At 34.2% G+C, this 20,714-nt stretch overlaps 1 protein-coding gene across 9 annotated transcripts in view; it reads right to left on the bottom strand.

Annotated features, from left to right (window-relative positions):
* The window catches only part of Stacl (SH3 and cysteine-rich domain-containing protein), a 52,149-nt gene that overhangs the window by 30,595 nt on the left and 840 nt on the right, over positions 1–20,714 (bottom strand). For 8 of the 9 annotated variants that reach the window (XM_088046860.1, XM_088046851.1, XM_088046852.1 and 5 more), the window contains exons 2-3: positions 7,738–8,552; positions 7,420–7,596 (exon numbers count right to left, since the gene is read on the bottom strand). In XM_088046860.1, coding sequence (XP_087902986.1) covers positions 7,420–7,596; positions 7,738–8,323 — 763 coding nt within the window. In that variant the 5' untranslated portion in view covers positions 8,324–8,552. The remainder of the gene's footprint in view (positions 1–7,419; positions 7,597–7,737; positions 8,553–20,714) is intronic. The other variant, XM_088046857.1, reaches the window with a different exon arrangement.

The following is a 20,714-nucleotide window of genomic DNA, read 5'->3' as shown; positions in this document are numbered from 1 at the left end:
GTTGGAATTCTCGAAAACTTAATTTTATCGTCGTTTAACTTCGTTGCACTTTAAAAGGCTTCAAAGGCGAAGTTAAAAACTGAATTAACACGCACTTTCTAAGTGTTGGTTGAGGCTTTTGCCTCCAAGTTCTTCTTGTCAAATATACACGCGACTATAACTGGGTCATACGCTGCTTTCTTTTAACTGCAAAATCAATAAATACAACAGGTTGACCCCACGACGGTCATTACGGCAAATATCAAAATGAATTATTTATTTTTTGTAGGATGAATGCGCGGGGTTTTATTTACGTACAAGCGCTTTTACACCGAAAAAACATCAAAAGTGGAGTTTCTGCAATTTGATGGCCACTTCAGAATTGCGGTTCACCCACTCATATCTACATCATTGAGCACGATTACTACACACGGGCATTTCTTGCCTGACTGTAGATGTGGAAAGTTGCACAAATTTCGGATCGTTCCAGTGGCAATTAAGTTTTGGCAATTAGCTATTATTTTATTTATTTCCATTTTGTAGAACTAAAACTGTCGCAGATGGTGTTAATTCCACTGAGCTAAATAATTTTATTTAATTTTATTGAAACTTTGCTTTGAAGACTACAACTGCGCTTTTAGTGTTCTTATTGGCGAATCTGCACGAAAGGCGGAAGAAAGGCCACCCCAAACAAATACAAGTAAAATTTGCCACAAATCCTCAAGACGAAGCAACTCAATTCTAGTTAATCTCCCATTGAAAGCCTTTCAGAGCTGATCTCATTGTCTTTTAAAATGTGTAGATCACGAATTAACCTCCTTTTCCATAGAAATGCTTCTGTAAAGCCAGATCGACATACAGACTTGAAAATATAATTTTACTCCGACTTGAATGTGGAAGTCTGTTTTCATGAAAAACTAATTACATTATCAGAAACGATCACGGAGAGGCGTGAAACTCTTCAAAACGTGATTCCGATTCGTATTTATTTGACACCGTTTTCTGAGCGGAAATGCGGCGATATTCGTAGAAATGTATTTTTACTAAGCAAATATTAGAACGAGTTTTACGAACTGAAGAGAAATTTCATCGGAAACGCAAGTAATGTAAAGTGAAAATACAAAAGCTTCGTATTGGGACATTTCAAGAAGATTGCAAACCAAAACAGTTTTACAACAGCGCAGAATTTCATATATCTAATTAAAAACTTACGTTTTCCTGCTCGTTTCAGTGGAGGAAATATAGTCTTTTGACTGGCATATAAGGACAAACAGCATGCAGGTAGTCAAGTAAAATTTAATTTTTGGCGTAAATGAACACTGAAAGGCAATAATTGTGAATGTTCCGCTCCTACATGCATAAACAAAATAATTGAATTGAACAGACGAGCATTACAATTTATAGCAAACTAATTTCCATTCTTTCTGGAGCTTAATTGAGATGCATTAGTCAAAGAAAAATTGACATTTCAAATAAGAAAGATATCTCATTAATTTTAAGGACAATTTTCGAAGAGTGGTTTCAATGTAATCATCAATAATTTTGTTTAAACTAACACAATAATTAGAGTAATGGATCACATCCCAAGATTTTTCCCACGAATTTGCCAACTTTCGATTATCGCAGTACGTGCCCGGATTAAGCGTGAAAATTGCCAAGTTTACAAAGCAAACCGCTGCCATTTTCTCGTCGAATAATTAATTTTTTGTATGGAGTGCTTCTATTCAACATGGAAGTGTTTTGTTTCGCCCGTACAATGCTTTTTAAAATTATCTGTTAATCCCCCTGCAGCTCCAGTTGATTCGCTCCTGCAGTTTTCATGAAAATTCTGAATGAAACATTTTTTTAAGATAGGGTCCCGGAAAATCCAAACACCGCTTAATAAATGCAGATGCTTAATTAACTTAGGGTCGGACTTCATTGTTCTGTTTTAATTGTGGACTAGGAGTGTGCAGAGTTCAACACAAACAATTATGGAGAGAGTATTGATTTTTCAGCAACAAGTGTATTTTCCTGGACGTTGTATGATAACAAACATTGTAATTGAGATTCGTGGATAATTCGCCAACTCACTTTGATAATATTCCGGGTGATAAGCGAACTTTATTTTGTAGTTTCGGAAACATGCACTTAATTACACCTGGAAATTGGTGCACATTTACAAAACTAGAGACAGGAGACGTCTATAAGTTACCTTGTTATATTTCCCCCTTGGCAATGCGTCTAATGAGCGGTAATTTTAACACTTGACATTTTCAGAGTTCGACTGTAATCTTCCGGGCGAGCATTAAAGTTTCAAGCCTCAATAATGTAGTAAAACTTGAACAAACTAGACTTAAAATTGCTAAAAGTCTCATGCGCGTACGTGAAGATTTATTGGAAATTATAATCTCCGACTCATTTAAATCTCTAAAAGAGCCGCTCCAAAGTAATAAACTTCGAACACATCATATTTTTCGACAGTAAAAGTGTTTGTATGTATTAAATTTAGCCTCAATCGTACCGCACACAATCTAATCGAATCATTTAATGACAATCATGTAGAGCTTTACTGCCGAGTCAATATTGGGGATTTTTTAGGTAAACACAGCTTTTGTTTGGAGGTTTCAGGTAATTGAAACTGAAACATTAAAGATTTTCAAGGTTTCTTCTCTTTTCAGTTTGATTCCGAAGCGATAACAAATTTATTGCTTTTTATGAATCTTGAAAGGTTTCGTCGGTCGGTTTGTATAAATGTAACTGTCGACTTTTGTAATTTTAATGGATTCAGGTCTTTCAGTTAACTTTTACAACTTGGCAGCGGTCTATTGTCAGTTTTTTCTATGTTTATTTAAATTGGGTAGATACGATTGCGTGGTTTGCAGTGCCGATTAAAACTGTTTCGATGTCTTGTACTAATAACTCGTAAAGTTTTATAGAGGTTACAAAAAGATAATAAATAAGAGAAAAGGAAATTGGCTGTTATTCAGGATTATCGTGATTATGGACTGATTAACGTCTTTCAGATTGCTGTTTAAACGAGGAAACTTACAACGTGTTAAATGATTTCGGAGTTTTACTATTGACGCGTTGAAAACATGTTTATCCAATGGGGTAAAAGAAAAAAACGATTTTTTTTCTTTAATGAGTGCGACGAAATCAATCGCGGTTATTTACATTTCCCATATTTTGTCAAAATATTTACGTTTTGCGCCATGTCCAGTCGTTCTTTAGACATGGCACCAATTTTAAATTTTTCCCTTCCACTCAAATAAACTCCAATTAAAATTGAAATCTCGCTTGATCGAGCCGCCTGAATAGAGCCTTTCAATTCCTTAACACTGAAGAAACACTTGCGAAGGATTAAAATACGAGCTCTGTCAGCAGTTTTGCACAAATCATTATCTCCGCGAAGTGAGTTCAGCGGTTTTGGATTCTTACATCCTCCATACATCACTTGTTCGCGTGATTTTATATTTATCTTTTTCAATTATCGCTTGGTGCGAATATTTGAAACGAAATGGCCGATTACCTGTCAGCTCAGGTTGTAAGCTTCGGAAATATGAAAACGAGTAGCTGAGTAAATGGACGTAGAATTGAAACAGACGTCGCCAGCTTTGTTGAGATTAGATACTTTATTCTTATTGCCAATATTCTTGCGAAGGTAATTCCATAGCGCGCTCTATATTTTTGTGTTGAGTTGTATTAGATCACGTGTTTTAAGGGAAGATCCACGTGTGCTATAAGACGCAATGTAACCGCAATGCACTGCAGTTAAATCCGGATTTTCTCCGGGAAACGCAAAGAGGATCAGAGGAAAAGTTGAACCAAAAACGGAATTTTGCAATGCACCTGGATATCAGGTAAATCGGTTTATTCTTTGTACGCAAAAATTGAATTAATTAATTCCGTTTATAATTACGAAACACCCATTTCACAGTTGTAATAAACCAATAAAAGCAATCTGTTTCAATTAATAGGAGTAATGAAATATAGATTTTATTTCAGGTGATACTCGTGTGCAATTTTAGAGTCTTAGGCAGTCTATAACACGTAGCAGCTGGCAAAAATAAAGGAATTTCATCTTGCAGCATCCACTAAAATTCAGCGTCTAGGCAAAAGAAAATGGGAGTGCGTAACGTGAATAAGAAAATATGAAATATCGAACGATTGGATGTAGGAAGGATCAAATTTGGACATTTTTTTTGTCATATTGCAAAAACTTTTGTGTCAAGAATGTAAAAGAGACAATTGATAAAAATCAAACAGAAAAGTACTAGAAAGAGCACAATAGAAAAATACAACAAAGTAAAAGACAAAAAACAGGCAAAGAAGAGTGGCATTAGCATTGCTAACTTTCAGCCTACCCGCTTTGATTCCACCATCAGATCGTTAACTGATGGATTTTTTAATCAAAATTCATGCGTGGCATACAAATGAAATGTAAAAAGCTCCTGTATGTAAAATTTAATTGATATTTCTAGTCACGTCACCCTGAAGTTAGTGACACTTTTTACTCATGAAATGTGCGCCATTCTGAAATACGTAAATTCACCAAACTGAAGGAGGGAATTCAGTGCGATTACTAATTAAAATCGTAGATTGAATTGGACTGAGATAAAATCCTCTCGTATTGTAATATTCCGACATCTTGAATCCTTATTGGGTCTGTCGAACAGTGAGATTATGTACATATGTTCAAGCATCCGAGTGAGTGTATACAATTTCCATAGAATACATCAAAATAGTTCTGTCTGTATATTTATGGCATCGTAACAAGAACTCCACAAGTACAAATGCAAATGAGCGTGGAGTTAGTGCACGAGACGCTTATTCGCTCATTAATTTATTCAATGACACGTAAATATTAAGTCATCTCACCCTAACAAATTGACCTGTGCCTTTCATTTACTTTACGAAGTAGTAAATCTTTGATGAGAATTTCGTGTGTCCTATTAGCCACCGACGTTTGCGTCATTAAAGTTTATCTGGAAAGTACCCTGCAGCGACTCTACCTTTGTCACATTTGCATAAACCGTCTCGTTAATCCGAAATCGATCGACGGGTTATTGAGACGGAGGCAATTTTTTCAGACCAATTCGGAACCGATATTTACTTGCAAGTGTCCATCAAACCAGCGACCTGCAAATATTGACAGCGACTGTTTATCTGGTCCTGTATCAATATTAGCAGCTAATAATGCCGCTATCTACAGCCCGTTTTGTGATCAATTACAGGTGAAAAGCTCCCACACCAACGCTTTGCAGTCACATTTGACTTCATTAGAGATTTTACGGTGGGCAGCAGGAGCGAATAAGAGCTTTTAAAATATGCAACACGGAAGAATTAATGGATTTGTCTCCGACTCAATGCATTTCTGTCTGATACGGATCTCAAATGAGCGTCGAAAAGTCAGGACTAAATATATTTCATTTAATTGAAAGATGCAGGAACTGGGTCTCATTGGATTCCAATTGTTTCCCAGGAAGTGTTGACACATTAACACCCACATGTTAATCTCGTATTTTGACTGGTCTGTGAACTTTGATATTTTTCGAGCACACATCAGAGCTCGTTAATATCTAATCTCATGCTTCAGTCGGAAAATTTCACATCACAGATCTCCAATTTAAAAAATGTTTTATTAAGGATTCATTGGTTTGCCCCAAATGGCTGTCGATTAAAATAAAATCAATTTCATGTTTTTGGTTTTCCGTGTCAAATTTGAAATGTGGCACAAAAACAAAATTACGAATATCGTTACGGACTATAAATTTTTTGACTTTTATTTAGATTGATAGTGTGAAAATTCATGCATTAATGTCAATCAAAATGACTTTAAATGGAACGCATCACTCTACATTAGATTTGAGAGGTGATGCTCCAAATTTGTTGTTCGACGCGCCGATTTTCTGCATTTAGAGACATTTTCCTTATCGTTTTTCCTTATATTGTTTGCTTCATTTTCTTTTCTATCTTCTAGAGTCGACTCCGCTAATTCAGCCTCTGGATAATTGAGGCAACCGCTTTATTGGGATATTTTATAAAAGACCATCAAATATAGGTAAAGTTTCTCTTCTTTATTGGGACAAAACATGGAATAATCGAGACAGAATATTCTGGAATTCCACATTTTCCAAGAAACAAAATATTTATAAATCGCAATTTTCGAGAAACAAATATAATCAACTAGACAATTTACAACTCCCACTAAGAATTGAACTTACAGATCGCTTTTCGTGTCGGTTTCAAATTTTTATTGTTTCTAATTGATTTAAATATTTTTTTCTACAACCGTCAAAAAAAGGTGACATTTGCACACCATTTACAGTGCGTGAAGTAACTGTTTTGCGCACTAGACTAAAAAAAAAACGAAAAAACACTGTGACAAAATAATGTCAAAGTTTATTTTCTTTTAAATTACAAAGGCCATAATTTAATTTATAACAATAATAAGCTCTGTACTTCCTGTAGATTTCAATGTACTCCGAATTTGAAACACTAAAAGTTCTTTCGCAATGATTTTTACTATCCGGAACATTAACAATTAAAACGGTCCCAACATCTTGAATGCCATCAACAGTCATTTTCATCAGTTCTTCTCGACGACAAGCGCTACTCCCAAAATTAAAGCTGACATTCAGAGTGGCTTTCAGCATGGAAAAAGTACTCCATAAAGTTGGTGGTTTTACCTTCCTGGACTTCTCTTCTAAATATGATAGTAATACGTTTTCTGTAACTTGCAATACGTTTTCCTTCGTGCACCATTCTCGAAATTGCATGTAGGCTTTCTCCTACATCGGTTTTGATTCACCAGGGAGAAGATTGGATATCGCAGCAGCAGCAACTGCTTCCACATCGTCGTCTTCGCTAGTAAAATCCATTGTTTGCACTCCAAAATTGGAAAAACGCCAAAAAACGGTTTTTTGTTTATGAAAACAACAAGTGCATTTCCTTAGATACGCGCGACGCTGGTAACTCTAATTTCTGTAATTTTTTTACAGGAGGAGTTTTATTCGATTACTAGCGGTTGTAGAAAAAATATTGTTTGTATTTCGTGGCTCATTCATGTTTTTATGGCGCTTTCGAATGCCTTTACGGTCTCGACCAAAATTAGCATTCTTAAGCGCCATTAAAAAAACACTCATTTTGCGCACTTAATACAAAAATAACTATTAAAAACTGTAACTTTTAAAAACATTGTCATTTAGTTTTTTGTGTACTAATTTTATTATTGTTTTATTCATAATCAGTAATAAAAATATAAATTAGGAAAAAACATACTTTTCTTCAAGTTTTTGCTGATCTCCCGTTTATTGGGACCTCCGGATTATTGGGACAAAATGCCTTTTCCCGATGGGTCCCTATTAAGCGGAGTCGACTGTATTTAAGAAACTGAGGATTTTTTAAAAGTACCAAGCCTAATTCAACAAATTAACTAGAACTAGAACTGGAACTTACCCGTTCTCACTAGCTTGAATGCAACCGCGTTGTGGGACTTGAGAGGTTCGTTGTGACCAGGATGCGTGAGTTCTTTCAAGGCAGAATCGTGCCCCGCCATCTTTTCGATGACTTCTGGGACTCTTTTGACTCGAACGCTTCCAAAAAACGTTCTTCTCTTGGTGGGTGACGACTTCTCTGTAAAAATCAATGGTTAGACAATTTCCTGCAGAAACTCATTGGAGGCAAGATTTGCATGCATATTGGCGTAATTCAAGCTAACGATAAGTCGTGTTAGTGCATTTCACTCGTTTTGGTTAGTTTTTCCAGAGTCATCACCTGGTCCTGCCAGCCTGGGAGTGTTGTCAATGTGGTTTAGACTCTTCACTGAGAGCTTTCCAGGACTCGGTTCGCGGTTGAAAAGTGATTCAACTTGTAAAGTTGTTTTATTTCGGTTTTGGTTCTTGGGACTGGAAGATTTCCCTCGGAAAAACCCAACGGTTGGTGATTTTTCCGGAGTGGGATTGGGAGACTTTGGAGATTTTTCCCGGCTAAGAGCGAGATAATCCGAGAAGGACTGTTTTCGCGGAGGTGGTTTTTCTTCTTTTGCTTTCTTTTTTCTCGACGGTCTGACCGGGGGTTTGGGAGATTTTTCGCGGCTGGTGGAGGGTTGAGTTAGGGATTTAGACGAACTGCTCGGTTTGATTTTGGTGAGAGTGAAGACTGGCTCGCTTGCTGTCGATTGTCGGCTTTTCGTCGAACTAGTGCTAGTTGATGGGACGCTGGGGTAAGACGTGTAACTTCCGGTCGACAGGGAGGTTCTAATCGGTTTGGTCACACGGCTTGTGGGTGGGGATGACGGGATGTATATGACTCGACCATATGACAGATATACTACTTCATCTGCCGGAGATATCACATACATGCTCCCACTGGATCCCACATTGCGAAACTGCGCACAGCAGCACCCCCAGCACCGGTTCCAACATTAATGTGTCTCAAGCGACGACTGCTTCGGCTAAGGGGGGTGTGGGACTGTTGTTTACACTACAAACGCACCAAGACACCACGATCTGCAGTACGATTCCAGAACTTTACTTATTCAAGAACACTGAATTATGGAGACTCTTCTTTGTCTGTGCCATCAATTAAAACTTTAAAAACAAATATTTATATAAGCTAGCGGAAACCCCGAAGGTTCCAACTTAAATGAGACTTGCTTATTCAAAGTCCAAGTGCCTCCCTCATACTCGGGTACAAACTGAAGGTACATAGAACAATCCAATTAACAAGGATAAATGTGTTGCATCTGACCGAGCGACGCGCCAAGTTTTTACAAAACCATCTTATAAAATATGGAAATATCCCTTGAATTCTAAGAGCTTGGAAAGTTTCTTTTCCGTCGTTACGCCAATTTTATGTTAGCATCATTAAAACAACGTCTTATGGGAGAACTTTTACTATCAATTTACCCTCCTCGTAATGAGATGGGTTTTTAAAACAATCGCACAAAATTTTACATAAAATCACCAAGGAGGAGGTTATTCGCAATTAATGTAATTGGCTCCGGCGCATTTATTCATTATTAATTCACGAACGTGTTGGTGTAATCCTCGACCACCCCGAAATGGATCGTTCATAATTAATCAATTTTGTATAATTAATTTTGTTTATACACATTAATATGCTCCATGACGTACATTTTAGTATGCTGTATTGTATTCAGGATACCAGCTTGTTCCTTGTTCCATAAAATTATTCTTTCAGGCTTCCTTCAGAAAATGGAAAATGTATTTCCTGAGTTACATACAAGATCTAAAAATAACGAAGAAACGTGCTGTTATTTTCATGACTTAATAGCAAGATCAGTTATTGAAATTGTTACACGGCCCGATACGTCGATTGAACAAATGTTTGGCAATGAAATTAATTTTTGATCGACCCATTTCGCTAAAATTGCCATCAAAAATTAAATGGATTTTAATAATTCAGAATGCATGATTGTGTTGCGTAACAGGAAAACCGCAGAAAATACAAAAAAAGGAAAAAATGACCAAAAAATAATCACAATCAAAGAATAAAACTGTTTTTATATTATTAAAATGTGTTTAAAATTTGAGAAACAAAAAACGTTGATTTATATAGTTAGTTTCCAAAAGGATTAAAAAGTTGGAGACACAGATTTTCTTTTCAAGAGCTTAAACTTACTAATTGAGCTTACACTAAATACTTTGCATTTAACAGTCAGCTGAAGTAAAATTTAGTCTGTAAAACATAATTTTATAGTTTAATAGGTTTTGCATTTCTATATAGAGAACGGAGTAATTCGACTAATTGCAAATATAGGTATTCCGACAAACTTCCGCCACAATTTCAGAGCTCCAATTATGATATACCCTTTGTCTTTCTGTTTATATTATTATTAGTGTTCCGGCTCTGTCTATTTGGTCCAATGCAGTAATAGTAAATTATTATACCTACTGTAGTATAATGACATGAGGTCGTAGACTGATAGATTAAGATTTTTAAGGTGAACAAAATGCCATTGTAATCGAGTATAATACGAGATTTTATCTTTTTTTTTTTCTAGAGAATATTAGGGTTCTTTATTGTAAATGCATTTTGGAAAAACTAGTTTTGTAAAAATGGGCGATTCTACATATTAAAAAACGTCAAATTATTAATTATTAAATACGAACATGTTATGAGGCCCATTATTGTTGTTTGTGATACGAGCGAACTTGCGAGCGAGTGGCAAATTAACTGAGTAAATAAAAGCCATAACATGCAAGTGTAATACTATGTTTTATCTACAAACATTTATTAAAATTTTAATCATTGAAAAATGTATTAAAAAATAAAAACATATAAATTACAAATCAGTGATTATGATGACTATGATTATGTTGGAGTATTTCGTGTTAACCAATTTTGTAATTAACTAAGTACAAAAATAAAAATCACCAATTCTTTGACAGGCTAATTTAATTTTTGTAAAAAACAGAACATGTGCTAATATCAGAAGGTATGTATAAAGGCAAAACACAAAAATTAACCGAATGGAATGATTGTCAAAATATAAATCGGCATTTCATTTAATGACTCACTTTGCTTTTTTTAAAAAACTGTTGTACCTACTATTATGGCCATAACTAAATGGATTTTGATTAATCAGAGTCGACAAATTTTATTATAGCGTCGGACCTAATTATACCCATCATTATTTGTTTAAAAGCAAACATGTTAATAATTCGCTCGTATTTGTTGGTCGTAAATAAATAGTTATTATTCTATTTCAAAAAGTCGTTTAAAATAATTTGAATTTATAATACATTCAAATCTCTTTAATACTTCTATCAAAATTTGATTAAATTGGGGTTTAAAGACTCTTGTCCTTTATCAAACGGTTTAAAAATAAATAAAATTAGTTGAAAAAAAAAGTTATGAGTAGAATTTTTCAAGATTTTAATTTTTACACTGTTTCCAAGTCCGTCTTTTTGAAAATACCATGTCGACGACAGAATGTTTCTGATCAGGAGTTGATACATTATATTGCAAATTTTCAAAAAAATTGAAAAATATGGATTTGCGCTTCCGTGGTTTGCTTGCCAGATGAGAAAAAATCCGATTTAAAATTTTGTCTAACTTCTTTCAATTCATTTTTTTCATCCGTTATTTATTTTTTCAATAAGAATTAAGACATAAATAAATCTTTCACCATTAAGTAAACTACAAGAAAATTTGACTTGCCAAAGAGAGAGAAATTTTGAACGGCTAAAATATGTCGTGCCGACACACAATGCTCTAACTATTAACTGGTGAAAAATGTAAAATGGTCCGTGTATTGTTTATTTCTAATTTTAAGTCAACCACCTCTACACCACACGTACGTTGTACATAAAATCTTTCAATTTTTATAACGTTTGAAAATATGAAAGGAAAGAGAAAATAATGTCAAAACTAAATGTGAAGAACAAAAATGAAGTAGAAAATATTTAATGTAAATTAAGTAATTGGGTGCTTTAATACTGGCATATAATTGCTTATTAATCTAAAAAAATGTAACTAAACAATGTTGCAAGATTTCATGTGTTTGGATTTAATTTAACAAATTTATCAATTTCAGAATTTGTGTAAAGGATACCTACCCCAGGGAAGAGAAATTTTGTGCATTCAAACTTCATTTCCAACATTGTTATTAAAGTCATCTGTATAAATTATAGTGGTTCTTGTAGAGTGTAAAATCTACGGAAATTTCGCAGTTATTATACATTGAATATTTTTGCAGTAAACCAACAAAAATTAAGGTCATCTTCCATGAGTACAATTACCTCCCTCAATCAAAACCAACAAACACCCAAATTGTTCAATATTCAATACATTCGGTACACTCAGAGGCTTTAATTTTTCCTGAATTCCAACTAATTGCCATTTCTCTGATTACACCGAAATCGATACAGAAGCCGGGTCGTAACCGCGCGTAATAGAATTACGACTAAATTAGCGTCAAATCGTAAATATGCTCTGCCCTTCAGCTTTAAAAATTATCGAGACTTTTGTGTTTATGAAAAGTAAGAAAATATTTTTGATCGTTGCTCTAGGTTAACAAAAATTCTGTTTGAATTCCAGTAGAATAGAAAATCTGTTTGAACTGTTCGAATTGTTGTTTTGTTCAAATTGTTGTTTATATTCAAACACACAATCGATGTTCATAAAAATATATTAATAGTCTGATTGTTTTAAAATTCGTTTTTAGTAGAGACGGTATCGAGTGAATTTTTTATGTTGTTTTGTTGTCTATTGATCCGACGTTAAAAGCATCGAAACAACACTAAAGTATAAAAATATCAGACGAGAAATTCATTTTTTAAACACTCTTTTGTATAATACTGTTTCCGTCGAGTAGTACTCAAAACACTGTTGTCCCACAAAACCTCAAGTGGAGCTTCCTCGTTACCTAGTTGTCCAAAATAACCTTGTTGTGTGGAAGTTTTTTAAGCCACAGTGGCCAAGAATTGCTTAAGGCTGCCAGAAAATCCACTAATACATTCCGTAAGTCACTGAATGACTTTCGATCGGCGTCTTCTATGTTGGTGTATGATTCACTTATAAAATTATTAATAACCAGATCCAGTGAAGTCACTGCGAGGTTGTGGTCCGATAAATATAATCTTCGATGTACTTAACGTCGCCTCATGCACAAACGTCATGGCAAGCAACCATGTGATTGATTTTCCAACATCCTGGGCAAGGACTCGTGAACAGGTGCTCCGTATAAATATATGGAAACAACGCGTTTTTTAGTTAAAGAGACAGAAATAGACGTCCCATTTATTAAATGAAAGGCTTTTATTGGACGTCACCGATCTCAAGACAACAGTGTTGCATGTAAAAGTAATTCTTGTGCTATTTCTGGATACACTTATAAAACAAGACCAACAGAACCCAACTCATTGTGGTGAGTGCATGCATTTCCACCTTCAACGAATTTTCTTCTGATGGAACGGAAACCGCTGACAAGTTCTTTGATAATTTACGTGAAATTTGGGCAACGGCCAGAGTGGAAATGATACAGTTTTAATTTGAAAATTAGCTGAAAATGACGGTGTAATTTCGGCGGTTATTAGCAACGGTTTAACGTTACACGCCATTAAAAGCGATTCGTTCTTTGAAAGCAACCGGTTGCCATTTATTCGGTAAACTTACCACTCTTTATCTCCGTTATACCAGTAAATAACGTACCAGAGGTCTGGCTATAAATCCGAAGAATCCTCACGAAGGAGCAAAGATAAATCAGTGGATAAAATATTGTTTTTCTTTACATGCTAATTATTCTTCGTCTCGTCACATTTTTAGAACATCCAGATCTACGAATGTTGTGTCTTTTGTAATTTACCGTAACTGCGAGTTTCATTCTGGCGCGTTGACAATGTGAGAGCTAAAACTGGCTCTCGATAATTTTGAATCGTGTCAAGCTCAAGAAACCTAGCGAAATAAACCAAAAAAATTCAATTGTAATCAATGTTTTGGGAGACTGCGTCACAACAGATAGTTAAACTTTCATGTTTTGTTGATGTTCGGTCTGATATTTATAAACTTTGCGGGCCAAGGTTGGGATGCAATGTTACACAAATTTACAGTCCTATAAATATTTTTTTTAATTCATCACTGAAAATTTGAAACAGATTTCGAAGATTTGGAAGACGAAATGATTGATTAATGTGAGTGTTTTCAGAGTTTCAATGCTAATACCAGAGCCGTGTTGTAATGTGTAAAGACGTCAAGTGTAACCTTTCTTCACAAACGCTTGTTGAGTGTTGTTTAGTTTCCAAGTGACAAATTTTGATCAGATTTACACGCATAAAGTTATAAATAGTTTACATGCCAAGGTAGGTCAAGCGTAACTGAGTCTTAAGTTACGATGACAGAATTTTGGGAGCAAATGAACTATTTTAGTAGGTCTGAGGATGAACGTGATTACGCAAAGTAAATGTTTAGTTCAAAATTTTGATTTATAGGTTTGGTTGCTACGGTTTTTTACGATACTGGACTATAAAGTGATCGATTATCTGACAATCGTAAAATGAGAATTATTATGGTGCAAAATTCTGCCTGGCCTTACCATGTTTTAAAAAGGTAAACGCTTATAAATAACAAAAATGTTGTTACTTTGATTGTAATTATAGATACGTTTAAAATTAAATTTACTGTTAGGTAAGGTCCCGTGATTTAAAAATAAATATTTTTAATAATAAATTTAAATCCGATGAGGTTTATAGCAACTTCTAGCTCTAATTAAGACGATGTTACAACATTAGTTGTAGTTGCCAGCCCGTCAGAGCTTTGATCAAGAACTTGAGAGGTTGAAAGGTGTGGCCATTGAGAAACTCGAAGAGCCGGAAGAATCTGGGAAGCCTCAAAATTGGACAGAATTCAAAATAAATTTCAGGATTTTGAAGGGCTTAAAGAATCAAGAAAAGAACGAAGATCAGCAGAATATCAATCAATTGAAGGATTTGAAGAATATTCGAATAAAAGGAGAATCGAAAATATGTAAAAAATCAAAGGAAATCCAGGTGAAGTAAAAAAGAAGAAATTTCCAACGAAATCAACGAGATTTTGTTATCTTTGAGTTTATAGTACATACTTATAATTTTCCTGAAAATTATTTTGGGAAGAATACTTTAGTTTCAATTATACGAGTATTAAAATTTCTTATTTCTTGTATGCAAAGCCTAAAAAAAAATTCTAGAAATTTTTACAAGACAGTTATCGAAATTGTATTAGCTGGAGATAATAGCCAACAAAATATTGTATTTTTCCTTTAAAAATGTATTTAATTGGCTATTATATCCCACCAATATAATTTTTATAATAATCTTGTAAAAGTTTCAAGAACCTCTTTAGTTTATGAATGCGAAAATGGCCAAATGTTAACGCTCAGTATATTATAAACCAAAAAATTCTAGCCAAAATTATTTACAGAAAATGTATAAAGCGTCACTTCTCAAAGATACTAAAATTTCGCTGCAAAAAAAAATTTAGGACGGCGCACTTCTTTCGTACCTGTTTAGTTTATTTACAGTAAATAGTTAGAGCAGCATTTCGAAAAGCTTTGCTCTTTATCAAATAATGTAAATTTATTTTATACATTTCCCTTACAACGGTAGAGCTAAATTAATTAACCTGACATTTGTAAATTAAATCAGAAACATACTATGACAATATATAACTGTAAAATTAAATGTTAAACCGCGGAAATCTATTATTATTCCCCTATAATATTCTAGGCGAGTTTCCAACTGTATGTCTCATACAGAATAGTTTTTGTTTCATCAGTAAAACAAATTCAGGAAAATGAAAAGTTTCATGAGGACAATTTAGAATTAAACGAGATAGGAATAATATTTGAATCCTTGGTTTCAAAAGGTTTTTAAACGACGTTAACTGTCCACATGAAATGGGTAGCCTAACATAAAACATTTTATTTTCAGCTTTTGTAATTAAATTCTATGCGTAGTGTCCGTTAAATTTCATACCTGAATAATTCCACATAAAACTAAATCTGAATTTTTACGAGGGGTAATTTATTCTGGTAACAAGAAAGAAAAGTATGAATTTTCTACCGATACAGCACTGAAAAACCTGTTATCTCTTCATTTTCCAGAAAAATAATTCCAAGTTTGAAAATTCAGAATTTTACCGCAGCAGTGGCGTTAAATTTCATAAATAACCGCCAATATTTCAAAATATAATTAATTTTGTTAAAGGATATTTTCATCTAACAAAGTAATTTTCCAATTCAATGTTCGCTTCACATTTCAAATTGCTGGATTGAGTGAATTTATCAATTAATTTGTTGTTATGACAAACTCTACATTGTAACAATTAATTGAAAATTATAATAACTGGTGTTCGCATAAACTAAACCTCATTTTTCTTGCAGAGAATTTTTGTAGGCACTAAACGACGATGTGATTGGCTATATTTTTCATTATAACAGTTGTTTGTGGTGCCATCTATTAATAAAAATTGACATGTATTCATTACATCCTCTTCAAAATTGCTCTTTTGTAAATCTGTAAATTTAGTGCAAGAAAAATGACGTATAGACTTGTTCAATTTGATCCATCTGTTTTTAAAATGATTGCGAAACATCTCAAACTTTCGTGGTTGATGTTTCTTGAAAGACTATAAATCTAATTTAATTCTCACGTGTAGCAGCACACCTTAGCAAGGCGGATTTAAAAAAATCATGTCTTACTGTCACAAAAGTACGTATGATTTGTGTCTCGCGCTGTAATCTCTCGAAGGATTTATGAGATTTTTGGAAAAAAATATGCAGGTCGATTTAGTTCGTAATGTTGACTGCTTCCTGGCGAGTTGTACGCAGAACGTGTCATTCCAAATAAAATGAAAGAAAATATAAAAATATTCTGCCAAAAAAACGCGTGCTTGTTACGAAATGTCTACACCAACCTTAAAGGAACTTATCGATTGGTCGTTACGTAAATAAGTGAAGCCATAAAATGGCCACACGAGGAATAAAGTCGAATGAATTTGCATAAGACATGTGTACATGGTAACATTGAATTCCTTAACCTTAGAGTAAAAAGCGTGAAATGTTTTCCTTATTTATGAGTCGCTCGGTCTGCGACTTTTAAAATTAATTATCTCAGCTACAGTCCGATAACTCTTCGCTTTATTTTCATTTTCTACTTGCGGCTGTGAGCAGATAAAAATTGTTATTTCTGTGACAGATGTAAGTGACGAAATTACGTACGTCACCTTTCTACACCAAGTTGATACTCCTCCTGAATGTTATTTTTGGTTTCACGTGATCAGACGCTAATAGTTTTTACTGTGGGAATCGTACAAAATTCGTAGCGAATGTAGAAAATTATAAAGCACTTCCGCACAGGTAACACAATCAGAATCCGGAAAGTCGATCCGGGAGGAAAGGATCTATTTGCTGGAATGGAAAACGAAGGGTCTGCATAAACACTGAAACGTTGAAACATGTTTTGATTTTCAGATACAGCTCCTCAGCTCTTGACACCACTTGAAATTTCAAATGCCAACCAGGCGCGATGCTAGATACTTTTATCACGATCTGAATAAACACTTTTCTCGCGATATTAATCAGCGTGTCAGTAATACTCCTTAAATTTTGTCACTGATATTGAAAATGACTCTGGAATGTTTAATTTCGGCTCTCAGCTCCGATTATTTTTGTATCCACGGTCAGAGAATCCGAATAATTACATAAAATCCAAAACAAATGGCGCTGCGTGGAATAAAAAGATTGTATTCATAACTGCTTCCAAATGCTTCGTTTCAAGTCGGGAAAGTTATTATTGTCAAGACAAACAAATGCTCAAAATTAATTTATGGTGCAGAAATTTCGCGACTCGCTTATTAATTCTACGAGTGTTTATTTTACTTTTGTCGTAATGGATGCTTCACGCAGTTCAAAAAATACCAAACGAATTGAAAGGTACAAATAAACTTTTTCTCAAAAATATAGTTCCTCCATCCTTCATAATATGTAATAAAAATTATAATTTCCACATTCTTGCAGTCGGCTAAAACTGGAATAAAAATATTACATTCGACGTCTCGTTTCAAGCCCTCAAGTTATTATCCTCCAGAAATACAAACGAGCTTTAAAAATTAATTTATGACATTCTGAATAAATTTTCGGGAAACATTCGAGATAGAAACACGAAAGTAAATTTGTTTCTTTGTGAACACATATCCAAAAAAACACATAAAGGGAGCCGGAAATACAATTTTATTACAAACTTGATTTAGTGGAAGCCTTTCCAATTTGAAAATTGACAATTGTTAATCCATCACGTTGACATTCCGTTCAAAAGAATTTTTCGGCGTGTTAATACAATAATAATGACGTGCTAAATCGTGATTAGACACCGCAAATTTAGTAAAAAATTTCAATTATCTAAATATTTATGATGGTAACGATTTTAATAATAGCACACGCTTGGGGAAAATATCGTCGTAAATAATGATTATTTAAATATCTGAGCCGACTCATAAAAATACGTAAAATCAATACTTTGACACCATAATTCGCGCGTCATGAAAATTTCGTTTACTAGTTGAACCTGCCCGTTGCTATAGCAACGTGTTTATTGTTAAAGGGGCTAAATTAATTCGTCAAACTTGGACACCATCAAGTCAAAAACGGCGACTTGAGATATGTTATGCTTTCATTGTTATTCCGCGAGGGTTGTAACGGGAGCATACAGCCCGTTTTTCCCACAAATTTTATGAGGTGAAGCCAAGTGAAAGTTTAATGTTAACAAGGATACTTTTGAAAGTTTGATCAGTCGGCTCTAGACAGAATACAAATAAGCATATTACCCCTATTTTTTATCGAGAAAGTCGCGTCCAAAGACTCTAGAATAAATCCGATAACTGCTCGGATCGATTCCTCTCGATTACAATGACAGGGAAAACAATATCTCGGCTTGACCTTTCCGAGGAGTGGATGTCGGTTTTTATGAGTGCTCATATTTCGGAAGTCGCTAATGGAGTTTAATAATAAAATTATTAGCGAACTTCTTGAAATCTGATTCAGCAACGAGAGTATTGAAAAGTGAGTTAGAAAGGCTACCTACACCCAAATTGAATTCTAATTTTGTTGGAATTTATTAGCGACTTCTATTTTAATAAAAATGTGTTTATGCCAAACATGCGCCTAGAAATATGGTTCTAGTGAACTCGGAAATTGTAGTTTTTCCTTTAAAACTCCTCCTTGTACTTTGATTTGTATTGTAAATAAATTTGAACGTTACTCGGTAGTTATGATTATAACTTTACTGGTTTAAAGTAAGTGTGAAGTAATAAATCATTATCAGTTTAAAGTACCCATAAAATATAAAAATAACCTTTTTTAAACATCTGGCGACAATAAAAGTACAACGAGGGATAGTATTTATAGAAATTTGGTAGAATTAACTCAAATAATAAAGTGTCTAAACTTGAAATTTTACCCCAGCTTTAAAATTATAATTCAACTTTCCAAGGTTCAATTTTCTTTGTGGTCCATAATCATGCCTTTAAAAGTGTTAAAATAGCTTATAATTCGGCTTTTAATCGTTCCATTAAAACCGACCACATCAAAGCCTGGCTCTTCAGAATGTTTCCGAAAATTTGTTGAGTTCGTTCAAATTTTCGGACAGACAGCAAAAATATAAATCTTGTTTAGCAATAATTTTAAAGGAGTAGTAAACATAAATGCGCGATTACGTTTACGATCATTGGTTTCAGGGTTTGGTCAATTTTTGGGTTCTAAATTTTATTGAACTCAAGAAAATTTCTGCCATAAAATAAAAACTTCCAAAGTCGATATATGCGAACCGGAATGATTGAAATTCTCCAACATTTTTTCAGAAACTTCTAAGCTCTGTGGAGTCGTCGTCTTGCCAACACTCAACCATTCACCTTCACACTCCCTGAAGATGTTACGAAACGTAAACTCACGTAATCTCATTACAGTTCATACACCTCTCCTAAATCTGAATCCGTATCAAAAGTTTCATAATAATCACGTTAAACACACCAACAGACTCGGAATAAAATATTTTGCGTTGAGACTCCACTTTCCCAAATTTAGAATTTCATTTCATCCTGGGAATTGTCAGTCTTGTTGATTTTTGCGAAATAGAAAGTCAGATAATTAACGAACAAATCCAAGCTTTTCAAAAAATAATTGCTTGCGATTTGAATAGAAATTCCTGAGCTGTATGTCGGTGAGATGGAAAAGTTTCTTCGTGATAAACTTGAGAGTTTCTTTACACCTTTAATATTACGTGAAGTAGAACTGGATCGAAGAAAATCAAACGCGAAGGCAGGCCTCTGTCTTAGCTTACAAGCGATGATTGTCAATTACGACTTTATTAAGAAAATTCGTATTCGCCAACGAGGTGTTCGGCTTAAGAAATTTCCCTATAATTGTCTATTCTTACGCTGAGATAATCTCGTTAAATTCCAAACACGTCGAAAGGCGTTCCCTGCCGATTTATTATGTAAAAATATGAAAATTTTACAGTTTGTGTGGTTTGAGAACATAAACTTTCGCGGTTGTTTAAGAAAAATGCTTTGTAACCCAATGAGGTTTTTGATTATGTCCGACAACACAAAAATATGAGTTTCGAAAGTGCTATTATGGCGGCGTTACGACCAAGTGCAATCGTAAATTCTAAGACACGCATTATCGTTATGAGATAAAGATGGTTCTACAGCCGCAATATACTGATCTTTGCAATATGTTACCAGCAATGTCTCTACAATTATGGACTTTTACAAGAAAGCGGAGCAATAAAATGAGAACGGAAAATGAAATTATCTCTGAACTCTGAAACACAAAAGACGATGATTGTTATTAATTATATTTCGCTGGGAGGGAGGGTGCAAATATCATCAATTTCGTAGTTTATAAAACAATATTTTAGTGCAAATTGTGTGTGTAATGAACTGAAAAACCGATTTTTGATAGTTGCTAGTAATGGGAAATTCTTAATTTCGCCCCAATTTACTTCAAACTCCTACAAGTTAGCTAAAACTGGCTCCAACTAAAATAAAACTGATTCATTTTGGAGTAAAATAATTGAGTTTTGAGCACACGTTTACATAAAATATTCATCGTTTCGAATGCAAATCTTTTCATTGCATGTGTTTACAATGAATGATTAAAGATTAGAATCTGCAATAAATTCACAAGTGTCTGAAAATGTTCCCTTTATTATAACTGTAATTTCTAAAAAGAATTAAACAAACAACACTGTCGC

This window comes from Gnatocerus cornutus, chromosome 9 (assembly GCF_029298725.1).
Source record: "Gnatocerus cornutus isolate USDA-ARS CGAHR chromosome 9, icGnaCorn1.1, whole genome shotgun sequence".
NCBI lineage: Eukaryota > Metazoa > Arthropoda > Insecta > Coleoptera > Tenebrionidae > Gnatocerus > Gnatocerus cornutus.
This window is presented reverse-complemented; position numbering and strand designations above follow the sequence as displayed.